Raw genomic sequence first — 20,889 nt, 5'->3', positions numbered from 1 at the left:
TTGTAAAGCCTGATTGGTTCAATACAGCGTTCTCAATTGTGTACACAAAATCGAAAAATGATGTTTCGAGGAAAACGCGTTTAAAGTTTTGGATACAGGCGATCAGGCCACCCGTCGCGTCCTGTTAAAAATTTTGTCACTCCTTCAAAAATACAGATATCGACTTGAAATTTTGAAAGTATATTCTTAAATAGTTGTAGAATAGATTAAAATTATTTCCAAAAAATTGATTTTTTTGACCCGATAAATGAGGGTCCCCCCTTAAGTCGTTACTTCCGATCAACGCCGCTGTCTGTGCTATAACGAACATATTATTTCCATCGCCACAGTAGACATCGAATATGAAATCAACTGAATGACAGTCATACCCTACGCAGCTGCTGCCGTTGCTTACTACAAGAATGATAATTTAGCATTTAAATTCAAAATGTTGAAAATCAATCACCTGAATTACCTAAATAATTCTTCTTCTTCTTGATCGGCGCGATAATCGCTTACGCGATTTTGGTCGAGTTTAGCAAAGCGCGCCAGTCGTTTCTTTCCCGTGCTAACTGACTTACCTTAGTTGAAAAATAGTTTTCTCTGAGCTCAAAACTAACGGTATCGTTTAAATATGAAAATAATATGTTTATTATAGTACAATCAATTGTTTATTATATGAAATAAATTATAATATTTTAGTAAATACCGTTCGCACACATTAATACATACATACAATAAAATACTTATGTATACATATGTACGTGTATAGTTAAAAAATTTGTATAAAATCTGGAATGATACTGCTGCAAATTTCAGATAACAAATATAACAAAATATATAAAATACATCCGTTGTCTTTAAAGCCCTGATTTCTTGTTAAAGGTAGTTAACACTTCTATCTGATATTTATTGTCCAGCAATCTGCCAAAAATAAATGAAAAAACAAACAAATATAATAAATTTTAAGTGCTCGTTAATCAATTTGATTTATTAATTCATTGTAAGCATATCAAGTTAAACTCACAACAACAAGATGGCCACCCTTATCACGTATAATGCCTGGCTCGCCGCCAGTTTGAATATCGATAACGCCTGCCTTGCCTTTAACGACGTTGTGCTCCAAACTGTAAAATTGCATAATAATTTATATACATATATGTATGTGTAGGTATTCACAGTATTATATAATTTGAAACACTTACGAGTCGCGACTAACGATGCTAAGTATGTTGGCCGTGCCAACAGTGTCCACCACCAAGGTGCCGAACTCAACGATATAGGGTATCTCAAGGATTAAGTCGCCCTTGTCTTTCTTTAGTTCAAGAGGTATACGTATTACCAGCAGGCTATCGCTATGATTTGTGGTAACAAAATCGATCTTTTCCAGCGGCAGACGATGCTTCTGTTTGTAGCTCTTGCCGTCCAAAACGTAGAGCGCCTTGTTGCTTAGCAACACAAAGCGTTCCCTTGGCTTGTAGCCGTGACGATCGTACTTTGTGCATGGCGACGCATATTTCAAATTCTCGCCGTTTAAGGAAGTGGCAATGAAGTTGTTGATTTCTGCAGCATTTTCCTTGGGCGTACGATCGTTTTGGAACCAATATGGCACACTGGCCAAATAGTTAGCTTTTTTGTCTTTGAATAACTTCTCGGCCAACACCTTCAATTCGAATTGGCGTTTTCGCTCATTAGATAAACTCAGGCGATATTTGCGTGCCAAATGCAAGCGATGCAAACGATGAAGGTAGGTGGATGCCTCTTGGCAGTGTACCGGTGAAGGTGGCCAGCTCTCGTCCAACACTTTGGTTGGCAATTGCTTGGCCAAGCGCATAAGCCACATGCGTTTCATGTTCGCAATAAAATCTTCGTTGTAGCCATTCGGCGCATCGTTGCGTGTAATGAAACCCTTGATGAAGGCACGTATTTTGTTGGCAGCCTCACGGCGCCGCTGTAGCGCCTGAATGGCCAGATGTCGGCGACAATACGACTGCAATGTGATGATTTGCTCGCGTAGTTTGAGGTATTTCTTACGCTGCTGGCGTCCCTTCCAACGTGATTGTATTATGGCAGCAATGTCGTGTTTCTTCGCCTGGAAGGCGTCCTCTGTATCGAAAAGTGTTTTGGGGAAGCGTATGAAAATTTTAGTTTCACCTAAACGATAGTCTTCCGGGCCATAGTGTAGATCGGTGGCGAGTATGCGTACGCCTTCTTTGGGTGAGCCCTTGAAGTTCGGCCAGGTGGCCTTGCTAAGCGACTTGTAGCGGTTAAGGAACGTTTCGTAAGATCTGCGGGAGAAAACAAGGAAAGTTTTTAAAGTAAAAATGACACTAAGTACTTAGTAAGAATTTATAACTATACCTATATATACTATAAATAGTAATAAAGAAAGCATCTTCGCTTGGGAAAGTCAGTAAATACCAGGTGTATAAGCTTAAATCCGCTGATTGCTCGTAGATGGCGTTAGTGAGCATATCAAGTTACCATAGAAATGCCATATTTTTTTTTGCATGGGTTCGACACCTGTTTACATCAATCACTGCACATCATCAGTGATTTCATACAGCAACACACTTTTTTCCTTGCGTATGCGGGAAGCTCTACTTTTTTGCTTTAATTTGAAGAAATCGGCTGCCGAATCGCATCGAATGCTTGTGGAGGCCTATGGTGACAGTGCATTATCGGAAACAACTTGCAGAGACTGGTTTCGTCGGTTCAAAGACGGCCATTTTGACTTGAGTGACAAGAAGCGTGAAAATCGGCCCAGAAAAGTTGAGGACCATGAATTGCAGGCTCTTTTGGATGAGGACGATACCCAATCGCAAAAAATGCTTGCCGAGCAGTTAGGTGTCACTCAACCAGCCATTTCCATGCGTTTACGTGCCATGGGAAAGGTCCAAAAAGTCGGAAAATGGGTACCCCATGAATTGAACGATAGACAGATGGAGCGACGCCAAAACACATGCGAAATCTTGCGTGGTGACTAGCGATGAAAAGTGGATATACTTTGAGAATCCTAAACGAAAAAAAATCATGGGTCGATCCCGGCCAACCATCAACTTCTTCATCAAGACCTAATCGCTTTGGACGCAAGACGCTGCTGTGCGTTTGGTGGGATCAGCAGGGTGTCGTTTACTATGAGCTGTTGAAACCTAGTGAAACTGTTAATTCTCATCGCTACCACCAACAACTCATCAAATTGCGCCGTGCTTTGCGTGAAAAAGGCCTCGTTATGAACAAAGACATGAGAAGCTGATTTTCCTCCACGACAACGCCCCATCGCACACGTCAAGAATGGTCCAAAACTACTTGGAGACAATCAATTGGGAGGTGCTACCTCATCCCGCTTATTCAGCAGAGCTGGCCCCTTCGGACTATCATCTGTTTTCATCGATGGGTCACGCGCTCGCCGAACAGCACTTCGATTCGTACGAAGACGTCCGGAAATGGCTTGACGAGTGGTTCGCCTCGAAAGATGAAGAATTCTTTTGGCGTGGTATACACAAATTGCCCGAGAGATGGGAAAAATGTTTAGCTAGCGAGGGCAAATACTTTGGATAAATTATTTTTTTGCTTTCTATAAAAAAAATGGGTTTTTTTTACTAAAAAACAGCGGATTTAAGCTTATACACCTGGTAAGAATCTCAGGCTATAGGATGCTGAGCTCTATGGCACTTAAAGGCAACATAAACTTTGTTTAACGAATTAAGCTTCAGTGGATCCGCTGGCTACATTTGCCATCTAAAAGAGGTCTGCTTTAAGTTGAAAATATCAAGCTAAGAAGAAATATGCTTACTTAGGGATTGGCGTGAAGGAACATGTTGCTGTCTTATATTCTTGATGTCGACCAAATCGCGGCGAATAGGCAAGTGCAGTACCAAGTATGTTTTTAGTACTGTGTTAAAAAGACTACTACCCCTAGACTTTGAACATAGTATGCGCGGCGAGGCCAGAGGCGATCACGGTGCAAATATGTCCTCTAATATAGTCATAAAACAAAAATGTATGGACATTAGGATGCATCACTTCCATGCAAATGAAAATCTGTTCTCCTTTTCCACCGGCATTAACAGAGCAGTTTATGTAATAGAGAAGATTGATGAAATTTAGATTGGAGCACTGCCCCAGGCTGTCGAAGAATGGAGCACCAAGTGACCTCAAACGTCTAGCTGCCAAACACTAACATTTACAGAGAAAGTGCTGAAAAGTCTCCTTCTCTGAACGGTATATGGAAAACCTAGCTATTCCAAGGTTGTGTCGATCGTCCAATGACCGTTAAATACCGCTACGAGTTTGTAAATCGAATGGCGTGGAATCGCCAGAACTTTCTGAGTCCTCTGTCTATTGTACTGGGGCCAAAGAGTTTTCAAAATATGATAGCACATGAAAAAATTAAGCTCCACCTTTATAAGTTGTGTAATTCCTCTTTGATACCAGGCAAGGGAATGCCGATGACCGGGCAGGACGTCTCTGGAACCAATTCAGTCTCCTTCCTGGCAAGCTCATCAGCAATTTCATTTCCCTCCATGTTCTTATGTCCTGGAACCCAGATTAGAGATATGTAACCTGCATACCCAAGAGATTTACAGAAGTTGAATTGTTTGGATCTACACCATGGCGTCGTCAGAGCCTTGATCGCGGTTTGACTACCCGAAAAAATGTTAATATCTCACTCGCTTCCACGCTCCCTAAGCAATTTGCATGTCTGCAGGATCACAAAGATCGTCTGCCTGGAAATCACTAGCAGTATTCGACAATTTTAGCGAAACACATAATAAAGTTTAGAGAAAACACCTGCTCCGATTCCCGATTCCATCTTGGAGTTGTCAGCGGACAGAGGTATAAACTTTGGTGCAAATTTGTCTCCTTCGTTCCAATCCTGCCCACTTAGAAAGATTGCCCTGGCACGACGCTCAAACTCCAGTTTACGGATAGAGAGATCTGTACGAAGTTCGGAGAAAAATGCGTAAAAATGCCATCATGTCCCTTGAGAGATTGGCTCCAGAGGCCAACTTCCTTTAACCTGATTGCACTTTGAGCAGCGATGGAAATAACCTAAAAGTCGATAGCAAGTAAGTGCAAAACGGCATTCAGGTCAGCAATGGGGGACTATATTTTAAGACTTCCGCCAAAACATTTCGGAAAAATATTTAAGCTCGACCGAATTGAAAGTACTTTCAAAAATTGCATTATTTTGATTTCTAAACATTTTTATGCAGATATTTTAACCTTAAACTCTTCTATGATCTGAGGTGATGTTTTGGAAAAAAATATTTTTAAAAACTAATAGGACTATGAATAAGTTCCTTGCGGTTTTACAACAGATGGCGTAACTTGATTATTATTCCATCGATCCACATTTCCAAACATTCATTGGAGAGCTACTGTCGTAAGGCACAAACGTCAGTATAAGTTTTTTATTTGAAGCGTAAACAACAATATTTTTACCACACTTGAAAATGTCGAATTTCGTGCCAAATAATGTGTTTTTGCGGGGAATTCTTCTTCATTATTTTAATATGAAGAAAAAAGCAGCCGAAAGTCATCGTATCTTGGTGGAAGTTTATGGTGAGCATGCTCTAGCTGAGCGAACGTGCCAGAAGTGGTTTGCACGCTTTAAAAGTGGTGATTTTGGCTTGGAAGACGAAGAACGCGAGGGTGCGCCGCCAAAGTTCATGGATACCGAATTGGAGGAATTGCTCGATCAAGATCCGGCTCAAACGCAAGAAGAGGTTGCAAAAACTTTGGGAGTTGATCAATCAACCATTTCCAAACGTTTAAAAGCCATGGGAATGATCCGAAAGGTAGGCCATTGGGTGCCGTATGAATTGAAGCCAAGAGACGTTGAACGCCGTTTTATGGCATGCGAACAACTGCTTCAACGGCACAAAAGAAAGGGTTTTTTACATCGAATTGTGACTGGCGGTGAAAAGTGGGTCCATTACGACAATCCAAAACGTCGGGCAACGTATGGATACCCTGGCCATGCTTCAACATCGACGTCGGCGCAGAATATTCATGGCCTGAAGGTTATGCTGTGTATCTGGTGGGACCAGCTGGGTGTTGTGTATTATGAGCTACTGAAACCGAATGAAACGATTACGGGGGATGTCTACCGACGACAATTGATGCGTTTGAGCCGAGCACTGCGAGAAAAACGGCCGCAATACGCCGATAGACACGACAAAGTTATTTTGCAACATGACAATGCTCGGCCACATGTTGCACAAGTGGTCAAAACATACTTAGAAACGCTCAAATGGGATGTCCTACCCCACCCGCCGTATAGTCCAGACCTTGCGCCATCCGATTACTATCTCTTCCGATCGATGCAACATGGCCTGGCTGACCAGCACTTCCGTAATTACGATGAAGTCAAAAAATGGATCGATTCGTGGATTGCGGCAAAACCGACCGAATTTTTCACAAAGGGAATCCGTGAATTGCCAGAAAGATGGGAAAAAGTAGTAGCAAGCGATGGACAATACTTTGAATATTAAATTTGTAACCATTTTACGTCAATAAAGTTTCAAATTTCGAAAAAAACCGCACGAACTTATTCATAGTCCATTATAATAATTTCAATTATAAAAAAATAAATTTTTGGAGGTATTTTAAAATCGGTCCAACACATGTAAATCTTAATATTGTATTTTTCGCAAATATTTTTGCGGAAGCCTTAAAATATAACAAAATTTATAACTCGAGTGGAAAAATCGCAACTATTTTTAGGGAGGCACCCTAATAAATTGTTTCTACAGTAATTTACCAATGCAGCTAATACAGCTTTTGAGAATTGCAGGCAAATTACATAGACTACACCAGGCCCGACGAGAGGGGGGAGGGGGATCGGGTACTTTTTCCCCCGGGCTCGGAGTTTTCAGAGGGGCCCGGACTCGAGATTATACGTATTTATATGAATTAGGCATCATTGGAAAGGGCCCGAATTTGCAATTTTCCCCCGGGGCCCGGATTTTCCCCCGGGGCCCGGATATGCTTTCTACGGCCCTGGACTACACTAAAACAGTACTTAATAAAAATGTTTCACTACAGTGAATCTTCGTATCCTACCTGCGATAAGCGAAGCCAGCACGACGTACTCGTAAATTCTCCATCAGACCCAAGTATTTCACCTGATGCAGCACCAATTCGTCATCAAATATTCCCGACTGTTGCTGGTCATTCGGTTTAATACAGCGTATGTAGGATGGTTCTTTGCACATAAGGATGTCCATAAGATTGTTCAAAGAGTTCCTGAACTGAGTAATAGCAGTATCTGGACGTTTCTTGTTCTTGTACTCGCCCTCTGGGAAGCAGGAGCGTATAATTTCGTTGTCTGCCTTACTCATGGTCTCCTTCAAGTCTCTGAATAAAAGATCGTTATTTTTGTCTAAAAAGCCGTTGACATTGTAAGTCACATCGCCGGCATAGTGCACCAAACGGAATTCATCACGTCCCATTGTCTTTTGCACCTGTATCGAGGATTTCTCATGACAAATGTAATGCGGATGTGAAGACAGCTTATCGGTAAGTTTCGCCAAGAATGTGATATCGGTGGGTTCGCCTGGCCGTAAGCACTCTTCATCGAGTATGGAAATGATACCCTTATATTTTTCCTCAATCAAATTACAAATGACTTTATTATCAAAATATGCCACTGGCACCCATTCAATGCCTTCACGACGATATTCGTCCTGCTCGGATTTAAGCGTCAGCTCAATAAACAATTGCTGCAACTTCTCATTGCAGAAGTTAATGCAAAACTGTTCGAAGCTATTCTTTTTGAAAATCTCAAAGCCATAAATATCCAAGATACCCATAACATTGTTCAGTGCATCACGCAGATCCTTGGCTTGCAGAGAGATATTTAAACGTTGCACAAGCCAGGTGAATAGGCGATCGTAGATAGCCTTTGCGAGTGCGTCGCGTGCATAAATGGCCAACTCGCGATTCAATGGTGACGTGACGACATCGCCTCGTGCATCGATTGTGCGATTGGTGAGCGCCTCGATCAGTTCATTTTGATTAACGCCCAGCAATTTAGCAATCGCAGCAACTGCATCGGGTTTCACCACTTTAGCAATACCTTCGACTTCATTGAAACCCACATTGCCTAAATGCAGCACACTTGCGACGATGTCGAAAATCTCCTTTTGCTCCGCTTGCGTGAAATCGATGACGCTCATGGCCTGTTTTACGACCTTGAAATCGCCGGCATCGTCAATGCTTCTCACAACGCCCTTTTGCTGGAAAGATTGAGGAATATTAAATGGAGTGCTTAATATTTAATTAAAAAAAAAAATAAAAAAAATTATAAATGAATTTCATCGTTTGCATGCTTATACAGGGTGGCACAAAATTACTCATACAATTTTGTTTTTGAAGAACTTTTTTAAACTTTTAACAACTTTTAACTTAAAAAAAATGATTTTGAGTAATGAAAACCTTTATTTTGATGTTTAACGTTCCATTAGGGTGATTAATTTTGCGCCACTTTATACAATACTTACCCCATCACTTAGATAACAATACGAATCCAGCGAACGTTTAAGCTGCAATTGTTTCAACTCCTCTTCACTAGCACCAGCCAAGAGTTGGTAGAAAATATGGAAGTTACGTTCACCCGCATTTTGATTGACGACGCGCGACTTTTCCAGCAAATAGTTGAGAATGTGTCCACCGATTGGTGTACCCGAAAAGTCAAATTGTATGTCCATATATTTGCCGAAGCGTGAAGAGTTGACATTTCGATTCGTTTTGGCATTGCCGAAAGCTTCTAACACCGGATTACTCTTGAGTAATTTTTCCTTCACACTTTCAACGGTGGACTGGTGGCCAGAGCAGGCGGCGATGTATTGTAATACCTTCTTAGAAGCCTCCGTTTTCCCAGACCCGCTCTCGCCTGCAATAAACATAAACTTGGGTGATGAGTTCGAAGGAACATCTAATATTGCGTAACGGTAATATTTATGGAATACGATTATATTTAATGATGTCTAGGCACGTACATATTTTTAATCATTCCTACCCTTTTTACAACTCTTATCAGGTAATTTGAAGTAGATGGAATGTTCAACAAAAAGAATTATCGTCAATTGCTGGCAAAGTTGCTTAATTGCTGTGTTCACAAAGTTAACTTCTGGTGAACTTTGAAGGTCTTGTACGAATACAAATTCAATTAAACTTTCTTTTATTTATTGCATTCTACATTTTTTGACGGCTTTGAGCTTAACCTCAGACGTGCAAGTCTTATCCGCACTAATTTATTTACAATTACCGATGCTCTATAAATTATGTTTTTTGTTTTTTTAATTTGATAAAATGACATGGAGATGAGTAAGCATCGATATAAACACCTCGAAATTAACATAATAAATTATTTTTGTATAGTTGCAAAAAAAGGCCGGATTAGGGTTTCTCTCCCGGGATTTCCCGTTCCCGATATCCCGGGTAATCCGCAAAAATATCTATTCCCGATTTCCCGAAAAAAAACGTAAATTCCCGGGATTATTTAACATTTATTATCATTTAAAATGAAAAATTCAAATTACTTTTTTTATTTAAAAATATTCAAAAACAAAGTAAGCTAAGCAAGCATTGACTTTCTTGTTTTCGTGATTATACAGCTGTGCAACACAAATATTTGAAAAGTCATAGCGTTTGGGTGTCTTTACTTTTTATATTTTAAAAAGTTATATATTAAAAGTGGTTAAAAGATTTCTTTGTGAATTAAAGTAAGTTTAATTGAATTTTAATAACAATTAGTTATTATTCCACTGATATTTTAAATATTAAAATTAAAGGGTTATTAAAAAATACGAATGTCGTCAGAAAGAAATTGGAGATTTTATTTTACCATTGATTCTACTAATAAGGACAAAGCAAAATGCAATAAATGTAATCAAGTGATTATGAGAAAGGGAGGTTCCATAAGCGGAATAAATCGTCATATGCAAATCCAACATGGAATAGATTTGGTTACCAAGAACAATAAATTCGACGCTCCAAGTACTTCATCGCCGGACAAATCTGATAAATCAATTTCAGGAAATCAAAATTCCATTTTAAAATATGTAAAGAAACAATCATTGGAAGAAATTCTTGCAAAACTAGCAGCTGTAGATGGAATTTCCATCAATGTTATTTCGAAAAGTACGTTCATTCGTGAATCTATTTGTGCGAAAGGATATTTTCTTCCTAAAAATCCTTCACACATAATGAATCTTATATTCAACTATTATGCCGAAGTTAAATCAAAACTTAAATATAGATTTTCAACTATTCTAAATGCAAATCAAAAATTTTGCTTAACTGTAGATGAGTGGACAAGCAGCCGTAATCGTAGATACATGAATATCAATGTTATGTCCAATGGTGGGATATTTGAAAATTTGGGATTAATAAGAATTGAAGGAAGTTGTGGAGCTGAAAAAACATTAGATTTAGTTAATGAGCGGTTAAAGGAATTTAACTTGAATTTATCTACAGATATTATTGCAATCATAACTGATGGAGCAGCCGTTATGGTGAAATTTGGAAAGTTAGCTCCTGCCTTCCATTAACAATGCTACACACATGGGATTCATTTGGCTGTTCTGGATACCCTTTTTGGTTCTACTAAGACAGAATTATTATTGCAAAAAAATCAGCAGCACCAAGTAGACCAATTATTAGATTCAGATGATGATAGCGACATTGATAATTATGATTGTCTTGACAAAGACGAAAATACAACATTTGAAGGGATGTCATATGAACATGATACAAATATAAGTGACCTTAAATTCAAAGATCTAAAACCTCATATCCAGGATGCAATAAAACAAATCCGCAAGATAGCATCATTTTTCAGAAAATCGCCAGTACGTAACACAATTCTTCAGCAAAATGTCAAATTAGAATATGGTAAAGAATTAAACCTATCATTAGACTGTACGACAAGGTGGAATAGCTTATTAGATATGTTGGAAAGATTTGAGCAAATAAGAATTCCGATTAAAAAAAATCTATGCGAAGTTAATGCTACACATCTACTTGAAAAGGAAGATCAGCTGTTCCAAATTGTAAGCACATTAATTACTTGTTTACGTCCAGTAAAATTAGCGTCCGATGCATTATGTCGACGTGATATGGATTTAATAAAGAGTGAGGGAATACTAACGTTAAATACGTTAGATAATTCAATATCTCGAGAATTATTACAAAATTTTAAATTCCGTATGACAACTCGAAGATCCAAAATTTTAATTTCATTGGTAAAGTACCTAAATAATTCAAGTTTATTGTACTCCAATCAAGATGATATGTTTTTTGAAATGTCGTCGAAGTCTGAAATGGTTAAATTATCTAAAGAATTGTTACACCGCCTATTTCCAGTTAATATCCTTGAAGACACCACTGTACTTGAAAATGAAGAAAGCGTATTGATTTCCGAAACGGAAAACAATATAGAAGCAGAAATGCCCGCGAATGTTTTGAAACGAAAGCTTGAAAGTGCTATAAATAGTATGAGCGCCAAAAAACAAAGTACTGGAGATACAGAATATAAGACTATATTAAAAGAATTTAATTTATTTGAAGCTAGTGGAAAGTTAACCAAAAATTTGAAAATGCTCTTAGATGCTCTTCTTTGCATTAAATCAACTTCAGTGGAAAGTGAAAGAGTATTTTCGACTGCTGGCCTTTTTGTCACCAAAATTAGGACAAGACTCAACGACAATTCAGTTAATGCGCTAGTTTGTCTCAGAACTCATTTTAAAAACTCTTCTAATAAATAACTTTTTTTTTTGTTTTATGAATTTGAATAAATATGATTTTTTTTGTTTTGTGAATATGAATAAAATATGTGAAAATGAATTTTTTAATTGTTTTTAAATTAATAAATTTATTTTAATTAGTAAATATAAAAACTCGATTTTCCCGGGAATCCCAGGAATATTTTCGAAATATTCTCGTTTCCCGGGAATCATTATGTGACGGGAAATGAGAAACCCTAGGCCGGATATCATTTATTAAGATGGCGTACGATCATGAAATATCAAAAACTAAATAATTGGAAAACAAATTTCATTCAGCCCATACCCTAGTGTGAGAAGCATTCTCAACATAATTAGAACTACAGAAACCAATATTTAAGATCACAAACCGGCGGAGATTCTTGTGAAGAGCATTAAATTAAATTTTAATAAGAAGGGGACGGCAATTCATACTACCAGAAGTTATACTAGCAACAAAAGAACAACATTGGATTGATTTTCTGCTTTCAAGATGTTTAGGTCCATCAGTAAGCAACGAGAACGGAACGATACCCAAGTTTTTGAAAAGTTGAGTGAACGGAGCACAAATCACAAAAAACTTGTTGAGCTCTCTTAAGCCGATTAGAGAGCCCTCTTTGGTAAGACTACCTCAGCCACCTCCCAGGCGAGTCAGGAGAGGTTTTCACATATCAAATTAGTAAAAAAAAAATAAAATCTTAAAACTCACACAACTCTATTAATTTTAATTCAATTACAGTCAAATATAGCTCATTCGACGCCAAATTAAATTTACTATAACAGTAGTGTACTAAAAACAATCCTCAATAACGTATAATATCGTAAAACTTATGTCAAAGTTGAAAAAATAGAGAAAAAATAAAAAAAATCCAAATACTTCAGTCTACAGTCTCGTCAGTTGTCATTTAAGAAAAATTGTCAACACACTGTCAAAAAGGCTTGTTTTTGTTCTTTCGAAGTAAAAAAAACAAATTCGAAATCGGATGGAAATTGGCGAAGTTAGGAGTGATTCTTCACATCAACCTACTGAAAAACGGTTTTATGGCCATACAATGAGATTTTGGAGGTGTATTGGAAATTTCTCCTATACCATTTTTCTTAGTTTTACTATGCCTACAAGTTGTACTAGGTCTCCATAAAAGTGTAAAATCACTGTCGCACAGTGTTATAGACGAAGGGCTTACGGGTCTGGTTATTGTAGCAGGTCAAACTCATACCTATCCAGAATGAATCCCCGACATTCTCAATATATTTCCGGCATGTGTAGGTACACCACACGATACTAATCACCATTTTTAAACCTACTCCTCTCTTAAACACTCATCTCCATCTGGACCAACCTGTCAATACAGACGATCCCGATCGGAGATTACACCGCACTGGCAGGACCTAGTGAACTGTTACAACCACAACCTCTTTGGTAAAGCTTCCGGATCGAATGTTTTGAGAGTGCCTGGATTAGTGAAAGCGAAGCAATTCCGACGAACGAATGCTAGCATCCGTTGACCATGACCGTTCTTGTTGTTGTAGCATCATACAGTGACTGTTCTTGCCCGGATGTAAATCTTGGCGGAATTTTACTTTTTTTTGGTTATGCTTGCATAAAAAATATTGCCCACTCATGGATATTTCCACTGGCTGAGAAAAACTTTTTCATTTTTATTATATTTTCCTTCTCCTTATAGTGCATTGAGCGTATCGGGATAACTCCTATTACTGAAGATTTGTCTGCATTTGTTACATTAAAGTCGATATGGAGTTTTAATTAAGATATGTTCAGGTTCTGGCCGTAACCGAATGAACTGGTGCGTGGCTACCGTTCGGAAGTGCACAGGTTCGAAATCCGCTGTGAGCATGAAACACCAAATAGTTCTTTCTACTAGCCTTAGCTAGGTCGTTAAAAAGAGTTAACTTTCTCCGTCCTTTCTCTCCCTCTCTTTCTGTTTCTGCTCCTTTTTTCTCTAGCACCTCTAATCTATTGTGATGACACTGTACGGGTACCTTTCAATTGCAACCTACCAAATGAGTTAACAATTAAAATTTTTTAATTTTGCATTTTCAGGAATCCTTCGACTTTAAGCCACACCTTTTTGTTGCTAATTCGCATAATTTTTCACATAAATCATAACCAATTTTGAAATGATGATATCGGGTCGAGGATGGAATCCATTAAATTCAAAGAGCTTATTTATCCGATAGCTTGAAATTGAAAATGTGTTCTACGAAATTCAATTGATTTTTATGTTCACAGCATCGATTTTTTTTTTGCATGTTATTGTAGTAAAACATTTCAAAAATACCGTGTTAAAATTTTAAGTCAATCCGAGTAAAACTTTTTAAGTTATAGAGCATAAAGCCGAGCCGCCTCAAACATCTGCCGATCATAACTTAAAACTTTAAATGCGGTTTTCTCGAACCTTTTTTTTTAAAGTGCGTAGTCATTGGCATTTGAAAACTACTTAACCGATCCTTTTGAAATTTTGCACACATATTTTACATATAAAAAACCTCCTCCCAACGTTTTTTTTCGCCATTTTTTTTTATATTAAAGTGGTTTTACACCTACAAAATGGCGGCATTTTTTCGTCAAAAATCACTTTTTACTTCAAACGACTACCAAATGGCTGAAAATGAAAATAAATCGTCAAAATAAACGTTGGGGGGAAGTTTAACTAAATTATTCGATTTTTTTGATTTCAGATGATTCTACGCTGAGATATGCTGACTACTGTAAAATGTATTTTTGAAAAGACGTCTACGTAAATGTGCTCTCATTCGCTCATTTTGCAATATTTTTACATGAAAATTTTATCAAATATTCTTCAAATGTTACTTTAAAATATGCAATAACTTTTAATAAACTGACTTGAACCGTTTCGCTACAATAAATTCATGAAAAAAGTGTTTTTTTTTAGCGTTTATCCCTTAGCCCCCCCTTAAGGGGTTAGGGGTAGTCAGAGGCCCGAAAAAATGATGATTTTCACGAATTTTTTTTTGCTACTTAATTTATTTATTTAACAAAAATAAAAACATAGCATAAAAACATCATGTTTTAACTTGACTTCACCAAAATTTCAAAAAAAAAAATTAATAATTGCAAAAGTTATCGCTGTTTGTGTGAAGCCCGTTTCTCCAGAAGTCCCTTGCGGTGAACATCACAAGTCCTTGCAGATTCATCGAAAACCAATCGGACAAGAAAAATTAGTTTTATTAATAGATAATCTTGTGCCTGATCGAAGCTTTTTTTTTTTTCAAAATGAACAAAATGGCGGCCTCAGAAAATTTTTTCCAGATTTTAGAAAAAAAAACCAACAGTTAATTGTTAAAAAAAAAATCGAAATTTTTGAAAAAAAAAATCCTTCGATCAGGCACAAGTTTTTTATGTTTTTCAAAAGCTGTATAAATTTTATTGAAATCTACGTAGCGGTTTTTAAGTTACAGTGTTCACCAGTTTCAAAAACATAGTTTTGAGAAAAACGCATTTAAAGTTTTGCTATCGGCTCTGGAGCGGCCGAGCGCCCTTTGTTAATTGTTGAATAACTTGAAAAGTATTTGTCGAATTCACTTCAAATTTTTACACAATATTTTTAAAACATTATACTTTAAGAAAATGCAAAAAAAAAATCGATTTTTTGAAAATTCTGACTACCCCTAACCCCTTAAAGCCTTTATTTCGTTCTGTTCGAGAATCGTTCATAAAAGGTTATATCAATAAATTGATAGAAAATTAAATTTTAGGACGCTACCTAGAAGCTCAAGTCGTTAGCTGTAATAAAAATATGTTAAATTCACGTCCAAAGTCGAAAAAGGTCTGGTCAGACCTGGGTGCCCAATGGAGGGTTAATGCGACTCACTTCAACTTGGCCCGCATCTAAGTGGTCGTAGAAGCTAAATATTCTATATCCATTCGGATTTAGTTTACTATTATTATATCGATTTCTCCGTTTTAGTTATGCTTACCGGAAATTAAAACACATTGGCCCTTATTCTCTTCAATTAATGACCGGAAAGCGTTATCCGTCACTGCAAATCTGTTCAAGAGAAATAAAAATACATTAGTTATTACAAATTTGGGGAGGACTTTTGATTATAACCAGCTTAATAATGTGGCTATATTATATAATAATAATATTTAATTTTTATGTAAACAAAAATGACCTAAGAATCCTTTTATTTTAGCAATTTTTTAAATAAAAAAATCAGAAAATTTTTGTCTAATTGTCTATAACTCTTTCGAGACAAATTTGAACTATATAACAATGTATATAAACTAAATACAGGGTGATCCATATACTATTTTTTTCTAATCAGATGTTAGATCTTGATAGTGACAGCTTTTCCTCACGGGAAATCTCAACAAAAAGTCAGTATCATATCGCCGCTGAACGAAATGATTCACCTTAATCTTGAACTGCGTAGAGAAATATTGCAAATTTTTTTTTAAGTGAAAGTTCTGTAGCCCAAACTGTTCGATTATTGGATCGAAATCATTAGAAAATCAAAATTATCTTTCTGATGAAGAGTATTTTCATCTCGGCGGTCATATTAACAACCAAATCTACCGCATCTGGGGATTGAAAAATCCGGCATTCGATTGTTGAGAGACTAAGGCATCCTCGGAGAGTGGCAGTTTGGTGCAGATTTTGGAGCGGTGGAGCATCATTGGTCTATTTTTCTTTGAAAATGCTACTGGATACGCCATTTCGGTCAATTGTGACCGCGCTACAGAAGCATGTTGAGCGACTTTTTTGGCCGAAAGTGGGCTTGGTGGTGATCTTTGTTTGGTATATTTCGGTAGTCGGTATTTTTCGGTAGTCGTGTTACAAGCCGTCTCGGCGATGTCAATTGGCCACTTTGGAGCTGCGATTTAACGCCGTTAGTCATTTTTTGGGGTGCGCCGTAAAGGACAGATGATATGCGAACAATACATTAACGCCTTAAGCCTCCGCTGGGCACCCGGGTCTGGCCAGAATTTTTCGAATTTGGAGTTGAATTTAACATATTTCTATTATAGCTAACGACTAGAGCTTCCAGGTAGCTTCCTAAAATTGAATTTTCTATCGATTTATGAATATAAACTTTTAAAAAGGATCCTCGAACAGGACGAAAAAAGGCCAGATCCGGGTGCACAAACGAAGATTTTAAAAAAGGTGTTGAGGTAAATATTGAGTCAGAAACTGTCGACAAGGTCATGGAAAACTGGGTTCACTGAATGTGCTACTATGTGCAAAATTAATCACTCTTTCGGAACATTTCTTGAAATGACGTCGTACATCAATCATATTTGACACTTGTGAAGTAGGCAGCTGCAGCATACAAACAGACAAACAATTGAGCGCATAAAGGCCAAAATAAAGATTCCATCTATCAAAATCATTTTTTTTTTATTTAATGAAAAAGTTTCTCGAAAATTAATTTGGATGATTAATTTTGCTCCACCGTGTACCAGGCTAATGTAGCCACATAAGTGCTATCGTGCTCCATTAGTAATAGGAATATTTGTTCTTTCGAATTAACCAACAACCGAAATAATAGATTTTAGCTCCATTTTTTTAATTAACAAAATAAATCACTATATGGACCACCCTGTGTATAAAGTTATTTTCTTTAAACGATAGGCATATTAATAGAAAAAGTGTAGGTATTATGAATATTTTATAGTTTTATGTAAGTTATATAATTATTAAAAAAATTTTGCCTCAATGTCGCTTATAAATATTTTTACCTCAATCATATTTTTCGTTTGCCTGATATGAAAAATTTATGAGCGCAACAAAAAGTTTATTCACTTACATATGTGGTGGTATCTCGTAGAAGTGTTTGTTTCGATATTCTTTGATGTCATTTTCGCTATAGATTGGCAACTGTTTATAAGGGTTTACTGATATAAGCACTTGACCGATATAAGTCTGAAAGAAAAAATAAATATGTATTTGTTAATGCTCCATATTTTTTGAAATATTTATTTAATATTTAGGCAAAGGCTAATAAATGTTTCTTTTTTTACTTTATAAATAACTGTTAAACTAAATGATTTAGTGTAATATTGGCTAGTCTAAAAAGATCGAAATGAATATTTTTCCACTGAAGTTAAATGAAATAAAGCTATTTTTAATCCGGCTTCAGGATCCTGGAGAGACTCAAGGACATCAGACTAGAGGACCTGACTGGTGAACAGTCAGACTCCAAGGCGTGAGCTTAAGGGTGGTGTATACTTCGAGCATCCGGGGATTTCTTTCGATTTCGGCTCCCCGACTACTGTAGTGTCTTTCAGGCCGAACTGACGGCAATAACGAAAGCTGCGACACTGTACAGTTCCGATATCCGGAAATGACATCTACATTTTCACTGACAGCCAGGCGGCGATAAAATCCCTCACAAAGCAGTCGACAACCTCCAAGGTAGCCATGAAATGCCGCACATCTCTTAACGAGATGGCTGAGTCATTTCGCCTAAGGATAATATGGGCTACTGGCCATCGCGACATTGAGGGTAACTGTAGAGCCGATGAACTAGCGAGACTCGGCACCAAGTTGACCGATGAGTGCATAGACAATAACATAGGCATTCCCTTACAAACATGTAAGCTACTTATCCTTGAAGAAATCGTAAGGAAAGCAAACGAAAGATGGCGCAATGAAGACACCTGCAAAATCGCCCATCAACTGTGGCCGACCTCAGTGCTAAACGCACAGAATCTTTGCTAAGCCACTGATTTCAGTCATAACGGGACATTGTCTAATAGGTAGGCACACCCAAAGGATGGGTGCGCAAGCACATGACTTCTGCAGAAGTTGTCTTGATGAGGATGAGGAGGAGACAATCTTACACCTTCTGTGCCATTGTCCTGCTCTATCCGGACGGGGATTTGCTATTCTAGGCAGACAATTTTTTAACGAATTGGAAAATCTCAGTTCCGCAGAAATAGGAGGTATTCTAAAATTTTTGAAAAGCACACACTAGTTTTAGGAGAAATAGGGAGAGTTCCCCACGCGACATCACAATGGGCTATGAGCCTGAGTGTGTCCCACAGGACAACCGCTTCAACCTAACCTAACCTAACCTAATGCGAATGGTAAATGAAACGAAAAGTGGCAAAATACCAACTATCAAACTGGCACTTATCATTCACTTGCGACAAGAGTGCCATTATAGAAAAATTTACCTACTGTCCGGTTCACTCGATTAGAGGCAATAATTTTTATGGAAGAAAATAATTCCTATGGCAAGAACTACAAAGGTAGCGCGGCGATGTCTTTAACACCGAAGGTAACCCGCAAAATCCGTAGGATTGCATGAAATTGCGCCCACCGTTCGAGGAGCTATTCTAAAAGGGCCACATCTGAAGCATAAACAATTGCAAAACACTATCTTTGAATAAATTTCGCAAATAACGCCGCCTCGATTTTGCAAGGAACCACATGGCTTGGAGTTCTGTTACAAATAATGATCCCGGTGAATGGAAAAAGGTTGTATTTAGTGACGAAAATAAGTTCAATTCAGATGTTTCGGATGGATAGAATTACTATTTCTTTGATTTAAGAAAGGAGAAAAGGTATTTGACGCGACAACACAACCGTGTAGGTGATGTTATGGGAAGGGAAGCAATATCGTGCTATGGCGCGTTCGAATTGAAAATAGAGAAAATGTAGACTACAAAGTAACGGAAACAGCTATAAAGCTCTGATGGAATCATCTTTGGACCTTTTAATTGGATCTTTCTACACACTTCAAGAGTGGTCAAAACTTAGATTGCGCCCTAAAACGTTGAAATTTTAGTATGCCCACCGGCCTCAGATCTGGGCATTATTGAAAATCTATGGGGATGACTTGGTCGTAAGGTTTATGAGAATGGGCAACAATTTGAAGACAATAATGCTTTAGTTCGAATCATTAAGACGGCTTGGTCTGAAATTTCATTAGGCTATCTGGAGAATTTGTACAAATCCATTCATCAAAGTATTTACGAAGTAATTTAAAAACAAGGGGGCAGCACAAACTATTAAGCTTAAATAATAAATGTAAAAAACCAAAATTTCCTGTATTTGTTATTATTTTTTCCTATTTGGTTATTGCCTCTAATCAAGTGAACCGCACTGTAAGTGTGCAGAAGCGACAGCCTGCTCTGCTTTTATGCTGTGCAAAAAGCTTGCTGGCAAAATCTATTAAGCTTCTCTTATTAGATGAAAAATATGCATTTACTTTTACTCAGGGTGACAGTATTGATTGAGAACTGTGAAGATGTTTTTCTCGAATTTCTGATTTTCTGAGTTGTTGCATTCTTCCAGTAAATGCGCATCACATGAACTGCGTTTATGACGTTTACTTAAAGTAGTTTGGAAATAAATAAGTAGAAAAAGAAATAAAGAAAAAATAAATAAATAAAAAATAAAAGAAAACTTTATACATTTTTTCACTTAAATTACTTTGTAAACAACCCAATATTTGCAAGAAATTGATTTCGCACGTTTTCTTCACTTATACAAATAAAACTTTCAATTGTTATGTAAATATATGGTTCTACATGGTTTTTTGCCTACTTACATAGATTAGATTTTCTTGGAAACGTTTGCGTAAATTTCCGATAAATGCCTCTTCACTTTGAATGTTTTCGAGCAGCACAAAATCTTGTACGCCCGCGCGATCACGATCGTGCAATCCGCGCTCCATTCTCGGTTTATTGGTTGACTCGCTGAAAAAAAAAAAAAAAATTAGTTAAATAAATTTATTGTTTATGATATGCACTTTATTTGAACTGAAATTAAAGCTTTGAACTTTAAAGTGCTAAAAACTAAACGAACGGTAAATTTTTGATTTAAGATACAATTTTTGCTATATTTTATTTTCATCCCTTTGATGACATAGATCCTCGTGGCATTGCTTTCTAGCTTCCGAGCGGTACATTTTTAACACAATTTTTATTATTATTTTTAAGAGCTGAATACGATTTTGTGGTCCAAGAGTGGCTATCGAGTCACGATTTTGAGAAACTCATGGGGTATTTTACCTCTACTTTTCTCAAATACCTGACGTCAGGGCCGTGGAGAGAGTATTCGGGCCCGGGGGAAACTTGTGATGCGGGCCCCTTCAAATTTTTTTTATTTATCAAAATGCGTATTATGTTATAGTTATATAA

The 20,889-nt window shown here is 37.3% G+C and overlaps 1 protein-coding gene across 3 annotated transcripts in view; it reads right to left on the bottom strand.

Moving 5' to 3' along the window:
* Positions 1–627: 627 nt before the first annotated feature.
* LOC129240113 (unconventional myosin IC) overlaps positions 628–20,889 on the bottom strand; it is a 122,255-nt gene continuing 101,993 nt past the window's right edge. For all 3 annotated transcript variants that reach the window (XM_054875637.1, XM_054875636.1, XM_054875635.1), the window contains 8 exons: positions 20,298–20,445; positions 17,547–17,662; positions 15,714–15,784; positions 8,490–8,881; positions 7,051–8,225; positions 1,185–2,267; positions 1,007–1,106; positions 628–903 (listed from right to left, as the gene is read on the bottom strand). In XM_054875637.1, coding sequence (XP_054731612.1) covers positions 889–903; positions 1,007–1,106; positions 1,185–2,267; positions 7,051–8,225; positions 8,490–8,881; positions 15,714–15,784; positions 17,547–17,662; positions 20,298–20,423 — 3,078 coding nt within the window. In that variant the 5' untranslated portion in view covers positions 20,424–20,445 and the 3' untranslated portion in view covers positions 628–888. The remainder of the gene's footprint in view (positions 904–1,006; positions 1,107–1,184; positions 2,268–7,050; positions 8,226–8,489; positions 8,882–15,713; positions 15,785–17,546; positions 17,663–20,297; positions 20,446–20,889) is intronic.

The sequence above is a fragment of the Anastrepha obliqua genome, chromosome 3, assembly GCF_027943255.1.
Source record: "Anastrepha obliqua isolate idAnaObli1 chromosome 3, idAnaObli1_1.0, whole genome shotgun sequence".
Lineage (NCBI taxonomy): Eukaryota > Metazoa > Arthropoda > Insecta > Diptera > Tephritidae > Anastrepha > Anastrepha obliqua.
The sequence above is the reverse complement of the archived record's forward strand: the minus strand, read 5'-3'. Positions and strand labels throughout refer to the sequence as shown.